This window comes from Taudactylus pleione, unplaced genomic scaffold (assembly GCF_031769625.1).
Source record: "Taudactylus pleione unplaced genomic scaffold, aTauple2 ptg000540l, whole genome shotgun sequence".
NCBI classification, from domain to species: domain Eukaryota; kingdom Metazoa; phylum Chordata; class Amphibia; order Anura; family Myobatrachidae; genus Taudactylus; species Taudactylus pleione.
This window is the reverse complement of record NW_028284942.1, coordinates 1,184,959-1,206,158: the sequence shown is the minus strand read 5'-3', so window position 1 is coordinate 1,206,158 and position 21,200 is coordinate 1,184,959. Positions and strand designations below refer to the sequence as shown.

Genomic DNA, 21,200 nt, shown 5'->3' with positions numbered 1-21,200 from the left:
TTTAGCCAGGAAAACAGCGCCATCAATTTCTCTTACATTTAGGGGCACATTTATATCTGTCAAAGACTGGTAATTCCTCTCTTCTGGCCCTTCTTATAACTTGCCTCAAAGCATCTCAATTAGGCATGGCAATAGCACTGGTACTTGGCATTTCTGAGGTGACATTCTGAATTATTTGTGCAGGAGATTCTGTTGTACATCTTGCCCTTTGTTTCAGAGCAGCTCTGGCGATTAATACATCAGTCTGAACGGCACGAGGAGGATGATTGTGCTCTCCATGTGAACGCACTGCAGGTTCTCCAAAATCAATGGTACTGGCATATGACAAACAGTAGCCACTTCTTTCTCCACACAATTCCAATAAGAAATGTCACCTCTCGTCTTGTTTTTAGCAAACAAATATCCATGTATGTTCAACAATACCTCCCTTTTGTGAAGGAACAAGCTTGCAGGAGGGTTGCCATTGTTGTTCTTGTTGTTCCATTTTTAGGTCTTTAAAATCCTTGAACAACTCCAAAGCAAAATGTTCTAGTTTGGACTATTTGTGGTGAAAGGCGTATTTATAGGTAGGCTGTAACTGACATAATTATTCATAATCACATGCTGTAGAATTTACATTTTATTGGATTTTATTAAAGTCCTCCCTCTGGGTTCATGCTAAATATCACAAAAACAGTAGATGGGCTGGACAGGAACTTTTGGGTGGTATATTAGCTACATCCATGTCATGCATAAAATAAATCCTCCTATTGTCTAACCCTCCACCTAATACTACTATGCCACCATCCCATTTAAGGTCTATACTTAATACTTGTTATATTTCAATTGGTTAATGAATATTAAACAATAAAGTTATTTATACAGATATACTCCTGGGGTAATGTAACTAATACACCGGCAGAAAAGATTCCTCTGGCCTATAGCATGATGCCTAAAACACGAAGCTGGATTAAATTATGGGTCTAAATCCCGATGCCTATCTTTAGCTAGTTGTATCCCGCATATATAGTATGTGTGTAGTAGGTAATACCGCCGGCCGCTTGGCCAGTGGTTCAAATACCGACAGCGGAAGCCCAGCAGAGGTGAAGATCCCGATCGCTGAATAAGTTAAGTATACTAACCATATTCTACCCCCTAACCCCCCATTCACCTAGCCTAACCCTCCCAGGAGGGTGCCTCACCCTAAGTCCCCCCGGGAGCCCTGAGACCTAACCTTTTTCACCCCCGCGGTCAGCACCTGGCTTACCTTCGTTTGGTATGCCGGGCGTCTGGCTCCTGGCATAGGCCTAATAACAGGCGTTGGGATTTTGACACCTGTCAGTAGTTTGCAGGGATTAAACAGTTTGGGCGTCTAACTTTCCGTCTAATAAGGGACGGCTATTTTCATTTTTAGATGGGGTATGAAGGCGGACTCTCGCATTCGCCTAGGGTTAGCCGTCTACATTGCCGTCTCTTACATGGCTGATCTGGACAGTTATGGGACTTAGTGACTCCTCTGACTGATGTCACTTGTTGGTCATTTACTTGTCGGTATTATGAGGGTGATGGATATCACATGTGTACCATACTCACCACGTTGCATACTCTGCCTCATATGAAGGTATCATTAGCTGGTATAAGAAATGTTACTGGTATTAGCAGTCAATGATGATGACGTACCTCACTTACACTGACAGTAGTGACCCCAGACATGTATGTGTGTCTATGCAAATGGGAGATGGTAATCACGTGTTCTGTACTCACCACTATGCATACTCTGCTTCTCATATAAAGGTTTTTCATAGAACCAATAGATTTCCTCTTTGTTTAAAAACAGGTTTTTATTAAACCAAAAGTTATAATAAAGTGATACTGGACACATTTATATATAAAACAAAATGTGTTTCCCAGTAGGTCTCATGCTCCCCCTGGAGTGAGGTGACCAGTGATGCTGTTAGGAATCACTAATATCAGATAGAAGTCCAGTTTTAAGAAACTAGATGGTGCAAACAAAGGGTCTTCCCTCCTTCCAGGGTATTGGTATGCAGCTCCACCGGGCAGTACCTCCTACAGCCAATGTGTACAGATATTAACTCCCTATATGAAGGCACGGAGGTTACCTTCCAAAGTGCTCATTTTTTTAATTACAGTTTTCCTTTGTATAATGGTGTCACTTCCAGTACCGGTGTTGCAGAGCGGAAGTGGAGGTCCATCTTAATGTGTAAAATAAGCATCTTCAGGGGTGTGGGACAGTAGTGGTTTGTATCATAGTGCCAGTCTCCTGATAGAAAAGTGATCTGTGGATCTCCAATGTAATAAAAAACCCTGATTGGGTTGGTGGAAGTGATGTCACCATGATCCCAGAAATGCATAGGTCTGATGTAAGAGGCATCTTCAGGGAATTGTGTGATATGTAGTTTTCTTTTGTGCCTGATAATTAGGCCCAGCCGTCATCTTTAGGGTGCTTTGTGCTTGAAAGAAACCCAGAAGGAAGTGTCAGTGTCCAGTGGACAGGAAGTAGTGTTACTTGTCCTCCAGGGATCATGGGAAATGTAGTTCAATGGGCCATTTCTTTTGGAATCATACTGAAATTAGATCTGAGAGACAACTGATGTATCTCCCATAATAAAATAGGCTAGACATTTATACATATAGCTGTCAGGATGCGGCCTGGGATCGGCCACTACTCACCTCTATGCCGGCGTCCTTGGGCTTAGGTCATGGGTCTTCAACCTTTGGCCCTCCAGCTGCTGTTGAACTACACATCCCAGCATACCTTGCCATCGTTTTGATATAACAGCATGCTAAAACTGGCAGGGCATCCTGGGATCTGTAGTTCCACAGCAGCTGGAGGGCCAAAGGTTGAAGACCCCTGGCTTAGGTATTCAGTTGCTGGAAGTGAGTGGTGTCTCCCCGGGGTCTGCTAGGGCTTCTGTGTGTGCATCCTGGTTCCTGTGGTGGCGGGCATGGGCGCAGCCATGTTGGTCCAAATCACCTGACTAGTCTTTCCCAATAGTAGTCCTGCGGTCACTGAGCCGATCCTCTGATCCAATCACCAACTCCCTAATGGTATTTAACCTGACTCCAGGAACAAGAAGTTGCTGTTCAACTTTGCTTTTCTAGTGACTGTGTGTACAGTACCAGCTATTGCAGCTTTCCAAGTTCTTTCCTACCAGTGTTATATCCTAGCGTCTGGATTTGCTCCTAGCTTTATACTGTTTATTACCAGTAACTCTTTCCAGAGTATCCCAGGATCAGACTCTTCCAGTGATTTCTTCATGATCTGTCTCTGTGCTGAAACTCCAGCACTAATCACTGTCTAATTCCCCTGTGTATATGTCAGCACCTGTCTCTGTGTGTCTAATTCTCCTGTGTATATGTCAGCACCTGTCTCTGTGTGTCTAATTCTCCTGTGTATATGTCAGCACCTGTCTCTGTGTCTAATTCTCCAGTGTATATGTCAGCACCTGTCTCTGTGTGTCTAATTCTCCTGTGTATATATCAGCACCTGTCTGTGTGTCTAATTCCCCTGTGTATATGTCAGCACCTGTCTCTGTGTGTCTAATTCCCCTGTGTATATGTCAGTGCCTGTCTCTGTGTCTAATTCTCCTGTGTATATGTCAGCGCCTGTCTCTGTGTGTCTAATTCTCCTGTGTATATGTCAGCGCCTGTCTCTGTGTGTCTAATTCTCCTGTGTATATGTCAGCGCCTGTCTCTGTGTGTCTAATTCTCCTGTGTATATGTCAGCGCCTGTCTCTGTGTCTAATTCTCCTGTGTATATGTCAGCGCCTGTCTCTGTGTGTCTAATTCCCCTGTGTATATGTCAGCACCTGTCTCTGTGTCGAGACACCAGTTTAACTATTTCAGCACTAACACTGTACAACAAATTAATATTTTTCATTTGTTTCCTTTCTAAAAACAGTCATACATTACTAATAGTCATACATTACTAATAGTCATACATTACTAACAGTCATACATTACTAATAGTCATACATTACTAACAGTCATACATTACTAACAGTCATACATTACTAACAGTCATACATTACTAATAGTCATACATTACTAACAGTCATACATTACTAACAGTCATACATTACTAATAGTCATACATTACTAACAGTCATACATTACTAACAGTCATACATTACTAACAGTCATACATTACTAACAGTCATACATTACTAACAGTCATACATTACTAATTTGAGGTCAAGAAAAACTAAAATGATTTCAGAATGTTTTTACTAGCTCTATTTTTGGAGCTACACTACTTGCACTATACTGTATGTACATTAGTAATATAGTCATAGTGAAAAGCTATTTTAAAATAATTGATATTTTCTTGATTGAATTAAAACAACTGTTATTTATTTTCTATCAATCACAAATAAGAACACAAAATGAAACAAAAATACAGCTTATGAAACAAACATACAGCATAGGAAAGTACTATATAATATAGTGGCCTATACATGGGGGTGCTTTCTCTTTGCTTGTCGCTTGTACTCCTCTTCTGGGCCATCTCTTGTCACTGTCACCTACCCTGATATCTTTGTTCCGTTGCTGAAATGTCTTGGTGGAATCGCTCACTATGCTGTCACTCAGTGCACCACAGTTATCTTGTGTGGGTAATCCCGTGAATTGCATATATTTGAATAGGGGAGGGGACAAATAACTGATTCATTTAATTGGGTCATTAGGCCCCGCCCCCTCTGTGCAGAACGTAAATTGCTGGTAAGATTCTCTCCATTCTGCCCACTTCACTAGGAATACCCCTACATCGTCATACATGGGCTATATCTCGGAGCTCAGAGCTAACAGAGTTTTAAATGTCATATTCAGTCCTTGCATGCTGAAATCAATTAGAAGTAAATATTTTCACATCGGAAACATTTTCATTGTTGTGCAGTGTAATCAGCATCTAATTTTCCTGTGTATATGTCAGTGCCTGGCTCTGTGTTTAACCCCAAGTTTTGCTTCAGTTAATCCTCTTGTGATTACCCAGCATTACCAGTTTCCTGTGTCTCCTGTACCATTCACAAGTACTAGATTCAGTTCCCTGCATCTGGATTCACAAAGCACCTTCCGTTATTCCCACAACTGGATCTACAGTGTATCAAGTTCATTCTCCTGCGCCTGTGTTACCTGCACAGTTACTTGTATTCCGTGACTGAAGCTACAGAGTGTCTATGTACTGACCCGCGTCTGAGTTACTTGAACAATTATCTCCATTCCATGACTGGATCTACAGTGTCTTTACACTACCCTGCATCTAGATCTTCTGAGTAACCCAATGCATCCAGTATCTGACCTTTCATTAGTTCTTGTCACCCTCTACTATTCTGTGCTTGGATCTCCTGTGTCATTTCCTGGTGTACCCTGCCTCTGAATCCTGCAACGTATCATAGAGCATACCAGTGCATAATCCACTCATTATACTAGTGTCAGTACCTAGTCTCCTCGTCACTCCCAGGTACCTAACCAGAGGGCCGTGACCTGCTCACTCAGTGCATCAAAGCATCAAAACCCAAATCCCAACAGGAGGGGTCACTGGTGAAGATCACCGAGTGGGTTATACTCCGCACCTCTGGTTAGATGTAGCCAACTCCTGGGACTGACCTTTATTGAGGGAACTAGTACTGTCACTTCTCTAGCTGCCTCCTAGCCATCCTATCCCCCTGGCTCCCTGCCCTCCATGGAGGAATTCCTTACACCGGATCATGACAGTAGATTTCCAAAGTTCTATACCCACATGTCTGATGTGGTTTTTCTACTGATCACAGGATATATGCAATAATTTATAATTTTGGATAGGATCCTAAGGGTGAATGTAACTTCAAGTAATTTGGGTGCTTATTTTCTACTGTCCGTCCATTACCTGCAGTATATTTCCCTTGTATGCTGCAATATTTAGCAATGTCAGTGCTCACAGTGAAACCCCGCCTCCAGCGGCACGCAGCCGCGTCTGAGGCAGGAACATGAGTGGGATCTCTGATAAGGTCACAGAAATGCAACTTTATTTAAAAAAAAGTCACGAATTGTGATTGGAATCTGAAATCTGCATACCATTGTCGGGATTATTTTGTATATTACCTAGCACCATATATAACAAATGAGAGAAATGCTAAGTGCGTACTGTATTTGGAGGTAAGACCAAATTAGATACTCATGTTACAAATAAAGAAAAATTCTATATTTAACTCATTTATTACAATATAAATAACATGTACACAATTGCAGGGTTTACAAAGATGAAGAAAACAAGCTAAACAGTAGTACAATAACAACCTCCCCGAATAACTAGTACACAGAATCAATACAATATGGTTATGTATAAAAGAATAGTCTCACTTTCCTCACTTTACATTATAACACAATATCAGACAATACTACAACTATACAATCACACTAACCCTAAACTGTAGCTGGGCAGAAAGGATCTCAATTGATTATAATATTTAGTTTAAGAGATGCTGAGCCCTTTATAATTAATGATTCTATTAATCTCATATCTATCTAATATATATTCATCTCATCTATATTTTTCACAAATCTAATATCTATTCATCTCATATATATCTAATATCTATCTCATATCTATCAGTATACTTTTTAAATAATTTTACTTTTTTTCTATGTAGTGAGATAATTTGATGATGTGATTTATGCTTATTATTACATTTTTTGGGAGAACTTAGTGATAGATTCTTATGTCATTTGTTTATAAGTATTTTGTATTATAGCTTGTTTATGTGCATTGTGTTTGTCTTTAATTATCTTGTACACTTTATGCAAGTGTTCAGACATGTTTTTAGTAAGTATATTTGTTATTACTGCCTGCGGGTTTGATTGAATCTGCATTTTATTGTGAAACGCGTGCACAACCTCATGGGTAAAGTAGCATTGAGATAAAGCCAAACTAACCAGAAGTGACATTTATGCCACTTTCCTTATTTGTGAGCACTGAATGCTACTAGAGGAACAGCCAGCAGTGAGGAGGCATGTGTGCACACCAGGTGGTAATGTATGAGCACAGATTGCCAGAAGTGGTATTGGGAGTCAGATTGTTACTAGAGGAACATCCAGAGGTAAGGAGGCATGTGTGCATACCAGGGTGAGGAGTATTAGAGATTACCAGAAGTGGTATTGGGAGTAACACCCAGAGGTGATTAGGCATGTGTGCATACAAGGGTGAGGTGTATTAGCAGAGATTACCAGAAGCGGAGTTGGGAGTGAGATTATTATTAGAGGAACACCCAGAGGTAAGGAGGCATGTGTGCATACCAGGGTGAGGAGTATTAGAGATTACCAGAAGTGGAGTTGAGAGTGAGATTATTATTAGAGGAACACCCAGAGGTGAGGAGGCATGTGTGCATACCAGGGTGAGGTGCATTAACAGAGATTACCAGAAGTGTTGTTGGGCGTGAGATTGTTACTAGAGAAACAGCTGGAGGTGAGGAGGCATGTGTACATTCCAGGGTGAGGTGCATTAGCAGAGATTACCAGAAGTGCTGTTGGGCATGAGATTGTTACTAGAGAAACAGCTGGAGGTGAGGAGGCATGTGTGCATACCAGGGGGTAATGTATGAGCACAGATTACCATAAGTGGTATTGGGAGTCAGATTGTTACTAGAGGAACATCCAGAGGTAAGGAGGCATGTGTGCATACCAGGGTGAGGAGTATTAGAGATTACCAGAAGTGGAGTTGAGAGTGAGATTATTATTAGAGGAACACCCAGAGGTGAGGAGGCATGTGTGCATACCAGGGTGAGGTGCATTAACAGAGATTACCAGAAGTGTTGTTGGGCGTGAGATTGTTACTAGAGAAACAGCTGGAGGTGAGGAGGCATGTGTACATTCCAGGGTGAGGTGCATTAGCAGAGATTACCAGAAGTGCTGTTGGGCATGAGATTGTTACTAGAGAAACAGCTGGAGGTGAGGAGGCATGTGTGCATACCAGGATGAGGTGCATTAGCAGAGATTACCAGAAGTGTTGGGAGTGAGATTGTTACTAGAGGAACACCCAAAGGTGAGGAGGCATGTGTGCATACCAGGATGAGGCGCATTAGCAGAGATTACCAGAAGTGGTGTTGGGAGTGAGATTGTTACTAGAGGAACACCCAGAGGTGAGGAGGCATGTGTGCATACCAGGGTGAGGACTATTAGAGATGACCAGAAGTGGAGTTCGGAGTAAGATTATTACTAGAGGAACACCCAAAGGTGAGGAGGCATGTGTGCATACCAGGATGAGGTGCATTAGCAGAGATTACCAGAAGTGTTGTTGGACATGAGATTGTTACTAGAGAAACAGCTGGAGGTGAGGAGGCATGTGTGCATACCAGTATGAGGCGCATTAGCAGAGATTACCAGAAGTGGTTTTGGGAGTGAGATTGTTACTAGAGGAATACCCAGAAGTGAGGGATATGTGCATACCAGGGTGAAGCACATTAGAGATTACCAGAAGTGGAGTTGGGAGTGAGATTGTTACTAGAGGAACACCCAAAGGTGAGGAGGCATGTGTGCATACCAGGATGAGGCGCATTAGCAGAGATTACCAGAAGTGGCGTTGGGAGTGAGATTGTTACTAGAGGAATACCCAGAGGTGAGGAGGCATGTGTGCATACCAGGATGAGGCGCATTAGCAGAGATTACCAGAAGTGGTGTTAGGAGTGAGATTGTTACTAGAGGAACACCCAAAGGTGAGGAGGCATGTGTACATACCAGGATGAGGCGCATTAGCAGAATTACCAGAAGTGGCGTTGGGAGTGAGATTGTTACTAGAGCAATACCCAGAGGTGAGGAGGCATGTGTGCATACCAGGATGAGGCGCATTAGCAGAGATTACCAGAAGTGGTGTTGGGAGTGAGATTGTTACTAGAGGAACACCCAAAGGTGAGGAGGCATGTGTGCATACCAGGATGAGGCGCATTAGCAGAATTACCAGAAGTGGCGTTGGGAGTGAGATTGTTACTAGAGCAATACCCAGAGGTGAGGAGGCATGTGTGCATACCAGGATGAGGCGCATTAGCAGAGATTACCAGAAGTGGTGTTGGGAGTGAGATTGTTACTAGAGGAACACCCAAAGGTGAGGAGGCATGTGTACATACCAGGGTGAGGTGTATTAGCAGAGATTACCAAAAGTGGTGTTGGGAGTGAGATTGTTACTAGAGGAATACCCAGAGGTGAGGAGGCATGTGTGCATACCAGAATGAGGCGCATTAGCAGAGATTACCAGAAGTGTTGGGAGTGAGATTGTTACTAGAGGAACACCCAAAGGTGAGGAGGCATGTGTGCATACCAGGATGAGGCGCATTAGCAGAGATTACCAGAAGTGGCGTTGGGAGTGAGATTGTTACTAGAGCAATACCCAGAGGTGAGGAGGCATGTGTGCATACCAGGATGAGGCGCATTAGCAGAGATTACCAGAAGTGGTGTTGGGAGTGAGATTGTTACTAGAGGAACACCCAAAGGTGAGGAGGCATGTGTACATACCAGGGTGAGGTGTATTAGCAGAGATTACCAAAAGTGGTGTTGGGAGTGAGATTGTTACTAGAGGAATACCCAGAGGTGAGGAGGCATGTGTGCATACCAGAATGAGGCGCATTAGCAGAGATTACCAGAAGTGTTGGGAGTGAGATTGTTACTAGAGGAACACCCAAAGGTGAGGAGGCATGTGTATATACCAGGGTAAGGAGTATTGGAGATGACCAGAAGTGGAGTTCGGAGTGAGATTATTACTAGAGGAATACCCAGAGGTGAGGAGGCATGTGTGCATACCAGAATGAGGCGCATTAGCAGAGATTACCAGAAGTGACGTTGGGAGTGAGATTGTTACATGTACATACATTTCAGCAGTTATTGTTTATTAAAAATAGGTTACATATGGGGAAATGGGGTGCAAGACAAAATGTTATTTATACAACAGGCTTAAATCAATGGCACTCAATAATTTATATATATATATATATATATATATATATATACACTGTATATTCTGCTATGTTCAAGTATTAATTTAAGAAAAGCACCCACTTAAGTTAAAGCACTAAATAGTTTATTACCACCAGACAGTATTTTGACAGGCGATTTGGTATCACATCCCAATTGTCGATGTTTAGATACCTTACGGATCATTTTCAAGACAACTCAACAGTATCTCACAAGATGCCAGCTTTAATATATAGAATTTCTATTCTTTGGTCTATAAGACCTTCCAGCCCTCGGTATCTGGTGGTGGTGCCCAGCCCTCGGTAGCTGGTGGTGGTGCCCAGCCCTCGGTAGCTGGTTGTGCTGCCCAGCCCTCGGTAGCTGGTGCTGCCCAGCACAGGCAGCCTCTTTAATATTGCTGTAGAAAAGTTGTAGGTTTTAAGCCCATCAGTTCTTCTCTGATAAAGGCTTTTTATACCTCCGAAATTCACAATATATTTCAGTTTTTGCTAACCAAAACTTTTTTCTTTACCCCCCAGCAGTCACCAGCTTTGTACCATTCCAGGTTATTCCCTGAACTTACATTTCAATAAAAACTAGAAAATAGAGGTGTTACATATTGTGACATGTAATGTATATATACAGATATCTCAGTGTATATATACCGACCTCTTGGTGTATATACCAGTCTCTCAGTGTATATATACAGATCTCTGTGTATATATTTACAGATCTCTGTTACTGATAGTTATGAATGAGAGCATCTGATATTCCTATAGAGAACAGACAAGACTATACAGAGGGATTGCTCTGCCTTTGTACAGATCATAGAGCAGGAGGTCCCAATTAGCTCAGTCCCTGACTCTGCCCTCACATATAGTTTGCAGGAAGATGTCAGCGTATCATGATATAAGTGACTGAACAAAGCTTGATAGGTGACTACATCTCCGAAATTAAGATGAAATGTAAATTTTGATGTGTAAGTTACAATGGTGTACACGTCTACACAACATCAGGGAAGACATCCAGCATGCAACACCACCGTGGCTGACAAAATACTCTGGGCGCCCATGGACAACACTGTAATATACAACAGTCATACAAAATTGATGCAGCTAACATCAATAATGAGTCCTGGAGCCACAGATAATATCAGCATTTGTACAGTGCAACGTTCCCTTTCTTCTATGTGGTATAACAACTGTTGCCCCAATCAGGCCACATTGCTGACCCCAGGGCACAAGGCTCTGCACACCGCCTGAGCTCATGAACACCACTGCACACAAGATCACTGGAAATGTGAAGCCAGGTTTAACAGGTTGAGGTTCCAACTGTATCATACAGATGAATGCGAAAACCCCACAAGGCAATGGACACTACAAAGTAACAAAGGAAAGTCCATGGTATTCGTTGCTCTATTATGGTGTGTGTGTGTGGGGAGGGTATTCTGTATCACCAGTTATTTATATAGCACACATAGATTTGGCCAGTGTTCTCCCCAGGCTGTTTTTTGTGGGTGCACCACCCGGCAAGAAACAGTCTACCACCCGGCACTTTGGGAGCCTGCAAGTGGGGAAAAGTATCTGGAAACTGTATAAAAAGGACCAGATCCTACAGACTTTGCAGCTTTTTCATAATCAGATGACTGGACCTCTAATAATAAGAGAAGAATTAATATATAACATGTTATTTCAACTTTAAAACATAAGGTCAGGGTTTAAAACATTTTACTATTGCGAAGGCCCCACACGGCTACTTCTTGATGACACCCGGCTGGAAAAAAATTCTGGGGAGAACGCTGTTGGCCATTCACAACAGTCCCTGCCCCAGTGGAGCTTACAATCCATATTCTCTACCACATTAACAAACACAGACACAATAGGGTCATCTGTCAGGAGACACAACCTACCAGTATATTTTTGAATTGTGGCTGGAAATCAGTACCCAGAGCAAATGCACACAAGCATGGGATGAATATACAGACTGCAGTTAGGGCTCTGGTGGGAATCACAGCCAAGGCCTTAGTGCTGTGAGGAAGTTATGCTGAACATTACACCAACCATTCACCCTTGATACATCTGCAGACATCACTGACTGGCAGATGCTATGTAACTATCCTTGCAGATCATTTACACCCAAACTGGCTCTTCCAGCACAACAAGCCATCACAAGGCCCCATAGCCGGCAGATTATGGCTGGAGGGGTTAGTGCAGACAATGCCTATCTACACAGTACTACAGAGCTTGTGGTCAATGCATCATCCTATGACAGCTGTAATCCCAGAGTGCAGGAGCTACAGGTTTCTGCTATGGGTGTATAACAGGATAAGGAAACTGCAATAAATTCCACACATGCTTAATCGGTCCCAGTCTGGTTGATAACACGTCATTTATATATGTGAAGTAATTTTATAGTTTCATCTACTTCTTACCACTAGGGCACCTAACACTTGGTTGCTTATGCTCTGTTGCTTATCTGGGTGTTATGGTCGCTAATGTAGCAATATATATATATATTATCCATGTCCTAGTCCTGTATTGTATTGTATTGTTCTGTAAGTCGCTTGTCTACGTGTTTCTGTACTTTGTAAGGCGCTGCGGAACATTTGTGGCGCCAAATAAATAATCATTTTATACCATGTTAATGTGTGACTGGATTTTGAATTGCCCTCCATAGCTCAGTGCTGGAAATACCCTTTGTGAGTAGAATTTGTACATTTCATTGTTTTTATTCCATTTACATTTAAAAACAAAAGCATTTTTACTATGCATGATTGCATAGTGGTTAGAATTGTTGCCTCATGGTGCTGGGGTGTCAGGTACTATTTCTAAGGCCCTATTTATGTGTCCTCTCCATGCATGATGTAACTGATTACTCAGAATAGCAAGTGTGAACATCCAAGATGGCTGTCTCACCTTATACAAATATGCAGTGTTTTGAATCCTATTGGGAGAAAGGTGCTATGTAAACAAATAATGTCATTAATTATCTTAAATGTAACATTTTAATACATGCCCGTTTCATGTTTACCAATTAATGAAATTAAACTGTGACTTTCTGATGCCTTACAACAGCTGGTTCTCACCTGTGTGACTTTTCTGATGTCTAATAAGATCAGATGATTGTGAAAAACATTTCCCACACTTAGAACATGGAAATGGTTTCTCACCTGTGTGAGTTCTCTGATGTTTAACAAGATCTGATTTCTGTATAAAACATTTCCCACACTCAGAACATGGAAATGGCTTGTCACCTGTGTGTGTTTTCTGATGTCTAACACAATCTGATCTCTGTATAAAACATTTCCCACACTCAGAACATTGAAATGGCTTCTCACCCATGTGACTTCTCTCATGTATAACAAGAGCTGATTTATGTGTATAACATTTTCCACACTCAGAGCATGGAAATGGTTTCTCACCTTTGTGACTTCTCTGATGTTGAACAAGATGTGATTTATGTGAAAAGCATTTTCCACACTCAGAGCATAGAAGTGGCATCTCACCTGTGTGACTTCTCTGATGCTCAACAAGATGAGATTTAAGTTTAAAACATTTCTCACATTCGGAACATGAATATGGTTTCTCACCTGTGTGATTTCTCTCATGTATAATCAGCTGTGATTTCTGTGTAAAACTTTTCCCACACTCAGAGCATGGAAATGGCCTCTCACCTGTGTGACTTCTTTTCTTATGTCCAGCAAGAGATGACTGGTTTGTAAAACATTTCCCACACTCACAGCATGGAAATGGTTTCTCACCCGTGTGACTTCTCTGATGTGTAACCTGTGCAAAACTTTTCAAATTCTCAAAACATGGAAATGGTTTCTCATCTGTGTAACTTCTCTGATGTGCAACAAGAGCGGATTTGTGAAACGTTTCCCACACTCAGAGCATGGGAATGGTTTCTCACCTGTGTGACTTCTCTGATGTATATTAAGATGTGATTTCTCATTAAAACATTTTCCACACTCAGAGCATGGGTATGGTTTTTCTCCTGTGTGGACTCTTTCATGTATAGCAAGAGCTGATTTGCTGATAAAACATTTCCCACACTCAGAACATGGAAATGGCAGCTCACCTGTGTGACTTCTCTCATGAATAACAAGACCTTGTTTGTGTGCAAAACATTTCCCACACTCAGAGCATGGATAAGGTTTCTCACCTGTATGAGATATGATTTTAGTGAAAAACTTTTCCCGCATTCAGAGCATGGAAATGGCCTCTCACCTTTGTGACGTCTCTCATGTCTAAGAAGATATAATTTCAGAGTAAAACATTTCCCACAGTCAGAACATGGAAATGGCCTCTCAACTGTGTGACGTCTCTGATGTGCAACAAGATATGATTTCACAGTAAAACATTTCCCACACTCAGAGCATGGAAATGGCCTATCACCTCTGTGAAATTCAGAAGAGGACATTATTGTATCACTGCCATGATCTGTAGTTTGTGAAGCAATATGAGAGTTACCAGGAGAACATTCCTCAAGAATAGAGGGATCGGATGGTATATCTGTACTGTGAAGTGCTGGATGTATATTTAGGGTAACATGGTTTTCTTCTGGAGACACTCGTGTGATGTTCCTATCTTCTAATTTCAAATGAGGAGACCACGCGAGAGTCTCCTCCAAAGTATTCCTTGTATTGGGTCCATCTAGTAGAAATAAAATAGTTAACCAAGAATACCACAACAAAGGTGTCATTAATCACTATTTATCTCACCCATATTCCCATAGGTTTGTGGTTCGTACAACCTAATGCAGAACACTTTGGGCTGGTACTGCTCACACTAATAAATATAATACAGGAGAAGAAAGGAGACAAGGGGAGCTTTGCTGAGTGATGCACTATAGATCATATATTTTACTTTACCAACATTTACATTTTATTAGTACTTGCATTAAAATGATTTCAGAACATGTTCCCACATTACAAAATATATGTATTTTGTAATCATTTATTTAATCCATTTGTCCTACTATTGCAGAGACATAAAACAGCTAATATAAAACAATTTGTGCAAAAGTTGGGTTAGTAATTAGTGATCAAACATTGATGTTATGTTTCAGCTCCGAAAATTTGTTTGCCGCTTGCGATAATTAATATGAACGTGTAACAATCTCAGTAAATGTAGTTATTTTGTTTGACCCATTCACGCTAGGTAATACACATTATTATTGGCAGCAGGCTGATATGTAATAAGCCAGTCACTGTGACACGTTATTATGTGCGGCAGGCTGATATGTAATAAGCCAGTCACTGTGACACGTTATTGTGTGCAGCAGGCTGATATGTAATAAGCCAGTCACTGTGACACGTTATTATGAGCAGCAGGCTGATATGTAATAAGCCGTTATGTGCAGCAGGCTGATATGTAATAAGCCAGTCACTGTGACACGTTATTATGTGCAGCAGGCTGATATGTAATAAGCCAGTCACTGTGACACGTTATTATGTGCAGCAGGCTGATATGTAATAAGCCAGTCACTGTGACACGTTATGTGCAGCAGGCTGATATGTAATAAGCCAGTCACTGTGACACGTTATTATGTGCGGCAGGCTGATATGTAATAAGCCAGTCACTGTGACACATTATTAGCAGCAGGCTGATATGTAATAAGCCAGTCACTGTGACACATTATTAGCAGCAGGCTGATATGTAATAAGCCAGTCACTGTGACACGTAATTATTTGCAGCAGGCTGATATGTAATAAGCCAGTCACTGTGACACGTAATTATTTGCAGCAGGCTGATATGTAATAAGCCAGTCACTGTGACACGTTATTATGTGCAGCAGGCTGATGTGTAATAAGCCAGTCACTGTGACACGTTATTATGTGCAGCAGGCTGATATGTAATAAGCCAGTCACTGTGACACGTTATTATGTGCAGCAGGCTGATGTGTAATAAGCCAGTCACTGTGACACGTTATTATGTGCAGCAGGCTGATATGTAATAAGCCAGTCACTGTGACACGTTATGTGCAGCAGGCTGATATGTAATAAGCCAGTCACTGTGACACGTTATTATGTGCGGCAGGCTGATATGTAATAAGCCAGTCACTGTGACACATTATTAGCAGCAGGCTGATATGTAATAAGCCAGTCACTGTGACACATTATTAGCAGCAGGCTGATATGTAATAAGCCAGTCACTGTGACACGTAATTATGTGCAGCAGGCTGATATGTAATAAGCCAGTCACTGTGACACGTTATTATGTGCAGCAGGCTGATGTGTAATAAGCCAGTCACTGTGACACGTTATTATGTGCGGCAGGCTGATATGTAATAAGCCAGTCACTGTGACACGTTATTATGTGCGGCAGGCTGATATGTAATAAGCAAACAAAAATGGCAGCTGCTCAATCAATCTAGCAGTACTAATCAGGTGCATGAAAGGGAGGGGTCATACTAAGTAGCAAAAGGAGGGGGATTTAACCCCCTATTGTACCTCAGCACACTGAATAATACCTGCAACAATATATGAAGACTATATGGTCATAGAAATTCAGAGATATTAGTTGCATGCATTTGCAAATACATGGGAGGCTGCTGGGCCACGTCACGGCGACACGTTATGTGCAGCAGGCTGATATGTAATAAGCCAGTCACTGTGACACGTTATTATGTGCAGCAGGCTATGTAATAAGCCAGTTACTGTGACACGTTATTATGTGCAGCAGGCTGATATGTAATAAGCCAGTTACTGTGACACGTTATTATGTGCAGCAGGCTGATATGTAATAAGCCAGTCACTGTGACTGATTAGGACAGGCCTGGTCAACCTGTGGTTCTCCAGCTGTTGTGAAACTACAAATCCCAGCATTGCCTGCCAGTTTTAGCAATCCCTAATAGCAAAGCTGTGGCAGGGCATGCTGGGGGTTATAGTTTCATACAGCTGGAGAGCTACATGTTGTCCAGGCTTGCATTAAGGTGATAAACCAAAGATATTGAGGTGGTTGGGTGTAATATAAAGATGGGTCACTGGGGTAATTCTTTTATTTGTTCTACCACTCAAAATATTACAGAATCTTGGGACTGAAAAATAAGAATTTTCCGCCCATCACTGGCATCGCTTGCGCCAAATGTATGGAAGCGGTAAAAAAGAGGCTCCGACAGCATGCATCGAGTTGAGGCCGGAACTGTCACATTCGAGGACAAATATGCCTGCCTAATGGCAGAAGTGACCCATCTAGCGATGGACCCGTTTGAAGCAGGCCAGCGTCTCTGGTGCATCAATCAACACCAACAATGATTCCGTACACCTCAAAGACGCAGTACGGTCCAAGTAAATGCGTAACGCACGTACCACATCCAACAGTAGTAAGGAAGACGCTTCACTAGTCACTGAATCCTGGCAGAAAGCCGGAAGGACAATATCTTGGTTAATGTGGAAAGCCGATACCACCTTTGGCAGAAAGGAAGGTTTAGTGTGTAAAAAAAATAATAAGCGGAGATTTACAGGAAAGAGACGCTAATTCCGATACCCACCTGGCCGAGGAAATGGGCAAAAGGAAAACCACCTTCAGAGTGAGATATCGCAATTCTACAGACTCCAAAGGCTCAATGGTGCCATCAAAACTAAATTCAAATCCCAATTAGGAACTGGAGGTAAATAAGGAGATTGCATGCGAAGAACTCCATGTAAGAAGGTCTGAACTTCTGGAATGGTGGCCAATTTCCTTTGAAACATAATCGACAGGGATGACATTTGTCCATTAATAGAGGACAATCTCAGACCCTTACCCAATCCCCCTTGTAAAAAGGACAAGAGGTGAGATACTCAGAATATTTCAGGTGTGAATTTGTCTTGGTTACACCAAGAAATATATATATCTTCCATATCAAATTATAAATCTGGGAAATAACTGGTTTAAAAGCCTGTATCATGGTTTCCACCACAGGCTCTGCAAACCTTTTGGTCCTCTGAATTTTGGATTCAACAACCATGCCGTCAAAGCCAAGCAATGCAAATTGGGGTGATGGCATGGGCCCTGAAGCAACAGATCTGGACGCAGAGGCAGATAAAATGGAATGTCTAAATAAAAGACAAAGCTAGTGGGTTTCAACCAACCTGCGCACAGCAGCCCAAATAAGTCTAAAAGAATTATGTACCACTGACGGCGCAGCCAATCTTTAACCACCATAACCACCCTTCGGCCCACCTGTCAAATTTTGGGTAATTCCCCTTTGCAACATTACCAGAGGAGGAAATATGTATCCTAGCTGGATCAGCCAAGATGTTATTATGGCATCCACCAGAGATGCCTGAGGATCCCTGGACCGAGATCCGTACCTTGGCAGTTTCTTGTTGAGAGGAGAAGCCATTAGATCTATGTCCGGAGATCCCCATCTGGCAACTATTTCTGCAAACAGCTCCTGGTGTAATTCCCATTCCCCTGTCTGCACACTGTGGTGACTTAACAAGTCTGCCTCCCAGTTGTCCACCCCTGGAATGTAAACTGCTGAAATAGCTGGAACCCAATTTACTGCTCAATGAAGAATCTGAGAAACCTCTCTCATTGCCAGAAAGCTACGTGTGCCACCCTGCTTGTTTATGTATGCAACTGCTGTGGCATTATCTGAATTCATACTGGTAAATGCTTTAAATAGCATTGAGCCTGAATCAATGTATATCGAATTGCCCTTAGTTCCAGTATATTGATAGGAAGAGCAGTTTCCTGGGCAGAACATACACCCTGCAAGTGTCTGTACAGAACCACTGCCCCCCAGGCTGTAATGCTGGCATCTGTGGTGACAACAGCTTTTACTGACAATTGGCAACCCTGGTCCAGATTTGCATCCTGTAACCACCAGCGGAGAGACTGCCAGATCTGCAGAGATAGCCTGAACATCTGATTGTTTAATCGAGGGTCTGGTTTTATCCATCAATGAAACAATTGGTTCTGTGGAGGTCGGACATGAAATCTGGCAAAAGGAACAGCTTCTAATGAAGCTACCATTTTCCTCATTACCTGCATAGCCATTAGAACCCATATATGAGACATCAGTAAATGGTCCTTATTCTGGATTGAAGATCCTGAATCTTTGCCTGTGGCAGAAACACTCTGTGACACTGAGTGTCGAAGAGAAGACCCAAAAATACCATCCTCTGAAATAGAATTAAATTTGATTTGGGAAAGTTGATGATCCAGCCGAATCTGTGGAGCATGCCTAAAGTAATCTGAATATGTTGTTTCAATACAGCTATTAAGGGAGCCCTTAGCAACAAATAGTCTAGATAAGCAAACACATATAATCCCTCTCTCCTGAGTAGGAATATAATTGTAAAGACTCTGGGGGCGGTGGCCAAACCAAATGGCAGAGCCTGAAACTGAAAATGTTGATGCTCCACTGCAAACCGCAGAAGATGCTGATGACCCCGCCACATAGGAATATGGAGGTAGGTAGGCATCCTTGATATCTATGGAAGCCAGAAAATCTTCTTCTTACAATAGAACAAATGACTGACCTTATTGACTCCATCTTGAATTTCTCCAAGTGAAGATAAGCATTTAACTTCCTGGGGTTGAGAATGGGTCAGAATGACCTGTCCGGTTTGTCTACTAAGAGAAGATTGGAGTAAAACCCCAGAACTACCTGTAGTGCTGGAAATTGAATAATTTCTCAGGAATGGAAAGCGCAGAAATTGCCTGCATGAGAGCCGCCTTTCTGCAACCATCAACAGGGAGGAGTTGAAAAGAACCTTCTTGGAACAGGACCCTCAAAATCCAAAATGTAACCCCTGGTGACCATATGACTTACCCAAAAATCGGGATTGTATTGAACCAAGTTTCCTGGAACTTGAGTAAGCGACTTCCCACCAGAGGACGGGTCCCAATCCCGTGACAGTCATGTGGATCTCCCTGCTGGCTTAGCTGCAGGTCGACTGGTGCCGGAACCACCTCGTCCCCTAAAGGTCCCTCTTTGTAGACCTCTAGGTGCACCTTGGAAAGCCTGAAATCTTCCCTTACCTTCATTCCGAAAGGAACAAAACCTAGGAGTTTTTGTTTTAGGTGTAGTTACAAGAAGGTAAGGACTTTTACCTCCTGTAACCTGTTAAGACCTTCCTTCAAAAGACAATGCCTCTAGAGCATGTTTTGATTCTATGTCTGCCTTCCATGTTTTAAGCCAAGCGAACGCCTGGCAGAAACAGCTAAGGCTGAAATATGAGACTGTATCTGAATAGTATCTAATAAAGCGTCATCTATATAGGTTAGAGCTTACGAAATCTGATCAACTAAGGAGTTAGCTTCAGATTCATCCCCGGATTCAAAACCAGTAATCATCCGATTCATCCAGGGACAGATAGCCTCAATCACCCAGGCGCTGGCCAGAATTGGCAGCAGCGATACTCCTGACAAGGTGAACAAAGATTTTAGAACAGCCTCATTCTTAGTAGTGAGGAATCTAACCAACCTAGCAATAGGAGCATCCACCATGGGTGGTATTTCCCATTCGTTGGTATCCTATTCTGAAATAGGAAAGAGACACTTACATTTTTTTGGAATATGACATTTTTAATTTAGTTTTAACCAGGATCCCTTTACTATTTCCTCAAAATAAGAAAATTCTGGGAAAACCAAAACATGTTTCATCTTACGTTTAAAAAAAGAAACTGCACTAGTCTGTGGCATAGCCGCCACCTGTAACTGCGCTAGTCTCTGGCATAGCCGCCTCCTGTAACTGCACTAGTCTCTGGCATAGCTGCCTCATGAAACTACGCTAATCTCTGGCATAGCCGCCATCTGTAACTGCGCCAGTCTCTGGCATAGCCGCCTCCTGTAACTGCACTAGTCTCTGGCATAGCCACCTCCTGTAACTGCACTAGTCTCTGGCATAGCCGCCACCTGTAACTACGCTAGTCTCTGGCATAGCCGCCTCCTGTAACTGCGCTAGTCTCTGGCATAGCCGCCTCCTGTAACTGCGCTAGTCTCTGGCATAGCCGCCTCCTGTAACTGCGCTAGTCTCTGGCATAGCCGCCTGCTGTAACTGCGCTAGTTTCTGGCATAGCCGCCACCTGTAACTGCGCTAGTCTCTGGCATAGCCGCCTCCTGTAACTGCGATAGTCTCTGGCATAGCCGCCACCTGTAACTACGCTAGTCTCTGGCATAGCCGCCTCCTGTAACTGCGCTAGTCTCTGGCATAGCCGCCTCCTGTAACTGCGCTAGTCTCTGGCATAGCCGCCTCCTGTATATGCGCTAGTCTCTGGCATAGCCACCTCCTGTAACTGCGCTAGTCTCTGGCATAGCCGCCTGCTGTAACTGCGCTAGTTTCTGGCATAG

At 42.5% G+C, this 21,200-nt stretch overlaps 3 protein-coding genes across 3 annotated transcripts in view; 1 reads left to right on the top strand and 2 right to left on the bottom strand.

The window, feature by feature from the left end:
- LOC148500910 (uncharacterized) overlaps positions 1–21,200 on the top strand; it is a 542,640-nt gene that overhangs the window by 130,823 nt on the left and 390,617 nt on the right. Inside the window, 1 exon segment of the mRNA XM_088451185.1 lies at positions 2,470–2,474. Coding sequence (XP_088307311.1) covers positions 2,470–2,474 — 5 coding nt within the window.
- Positions 1–21,200, bottom strand: part of LOC148500914 (uncharacterized) — a 243,827-nt gene that overhangs the window by 159,720 nt on the left and 62,907 nt on the right. The window contains exon 6 of the mRNA XM_088451194.1: positions 12,998–13,585. Within this exon, the coding sequence (XP_088307320.1) occupies positions 12,998–13,585 (588 nt within the window). The remainder of the gene's footprint in view (positions 1–12,997; positions 13,586–21,200) is intronic.
- LOC148500916 (uncharacterized) lies at positions 13,741–19,895 on the bottom strand. The gene is made up of 5 exons (XM_088451195.1): positions 19,681–19,895; positions 19,388–19,438; positions 17,662–17,923; positions 14,636–14,702; positions 13,741–14,567 (listed from the first exon to the last, which is right to left on the bottom strand). The coding sequence occupies exons 1-5, from the start codon at positions 19,893–19,895 to the stop codon at positions 13,741–13,743; spliced, it is 1,422 nt and encodes a 473-aa protein (XP_088307321.1).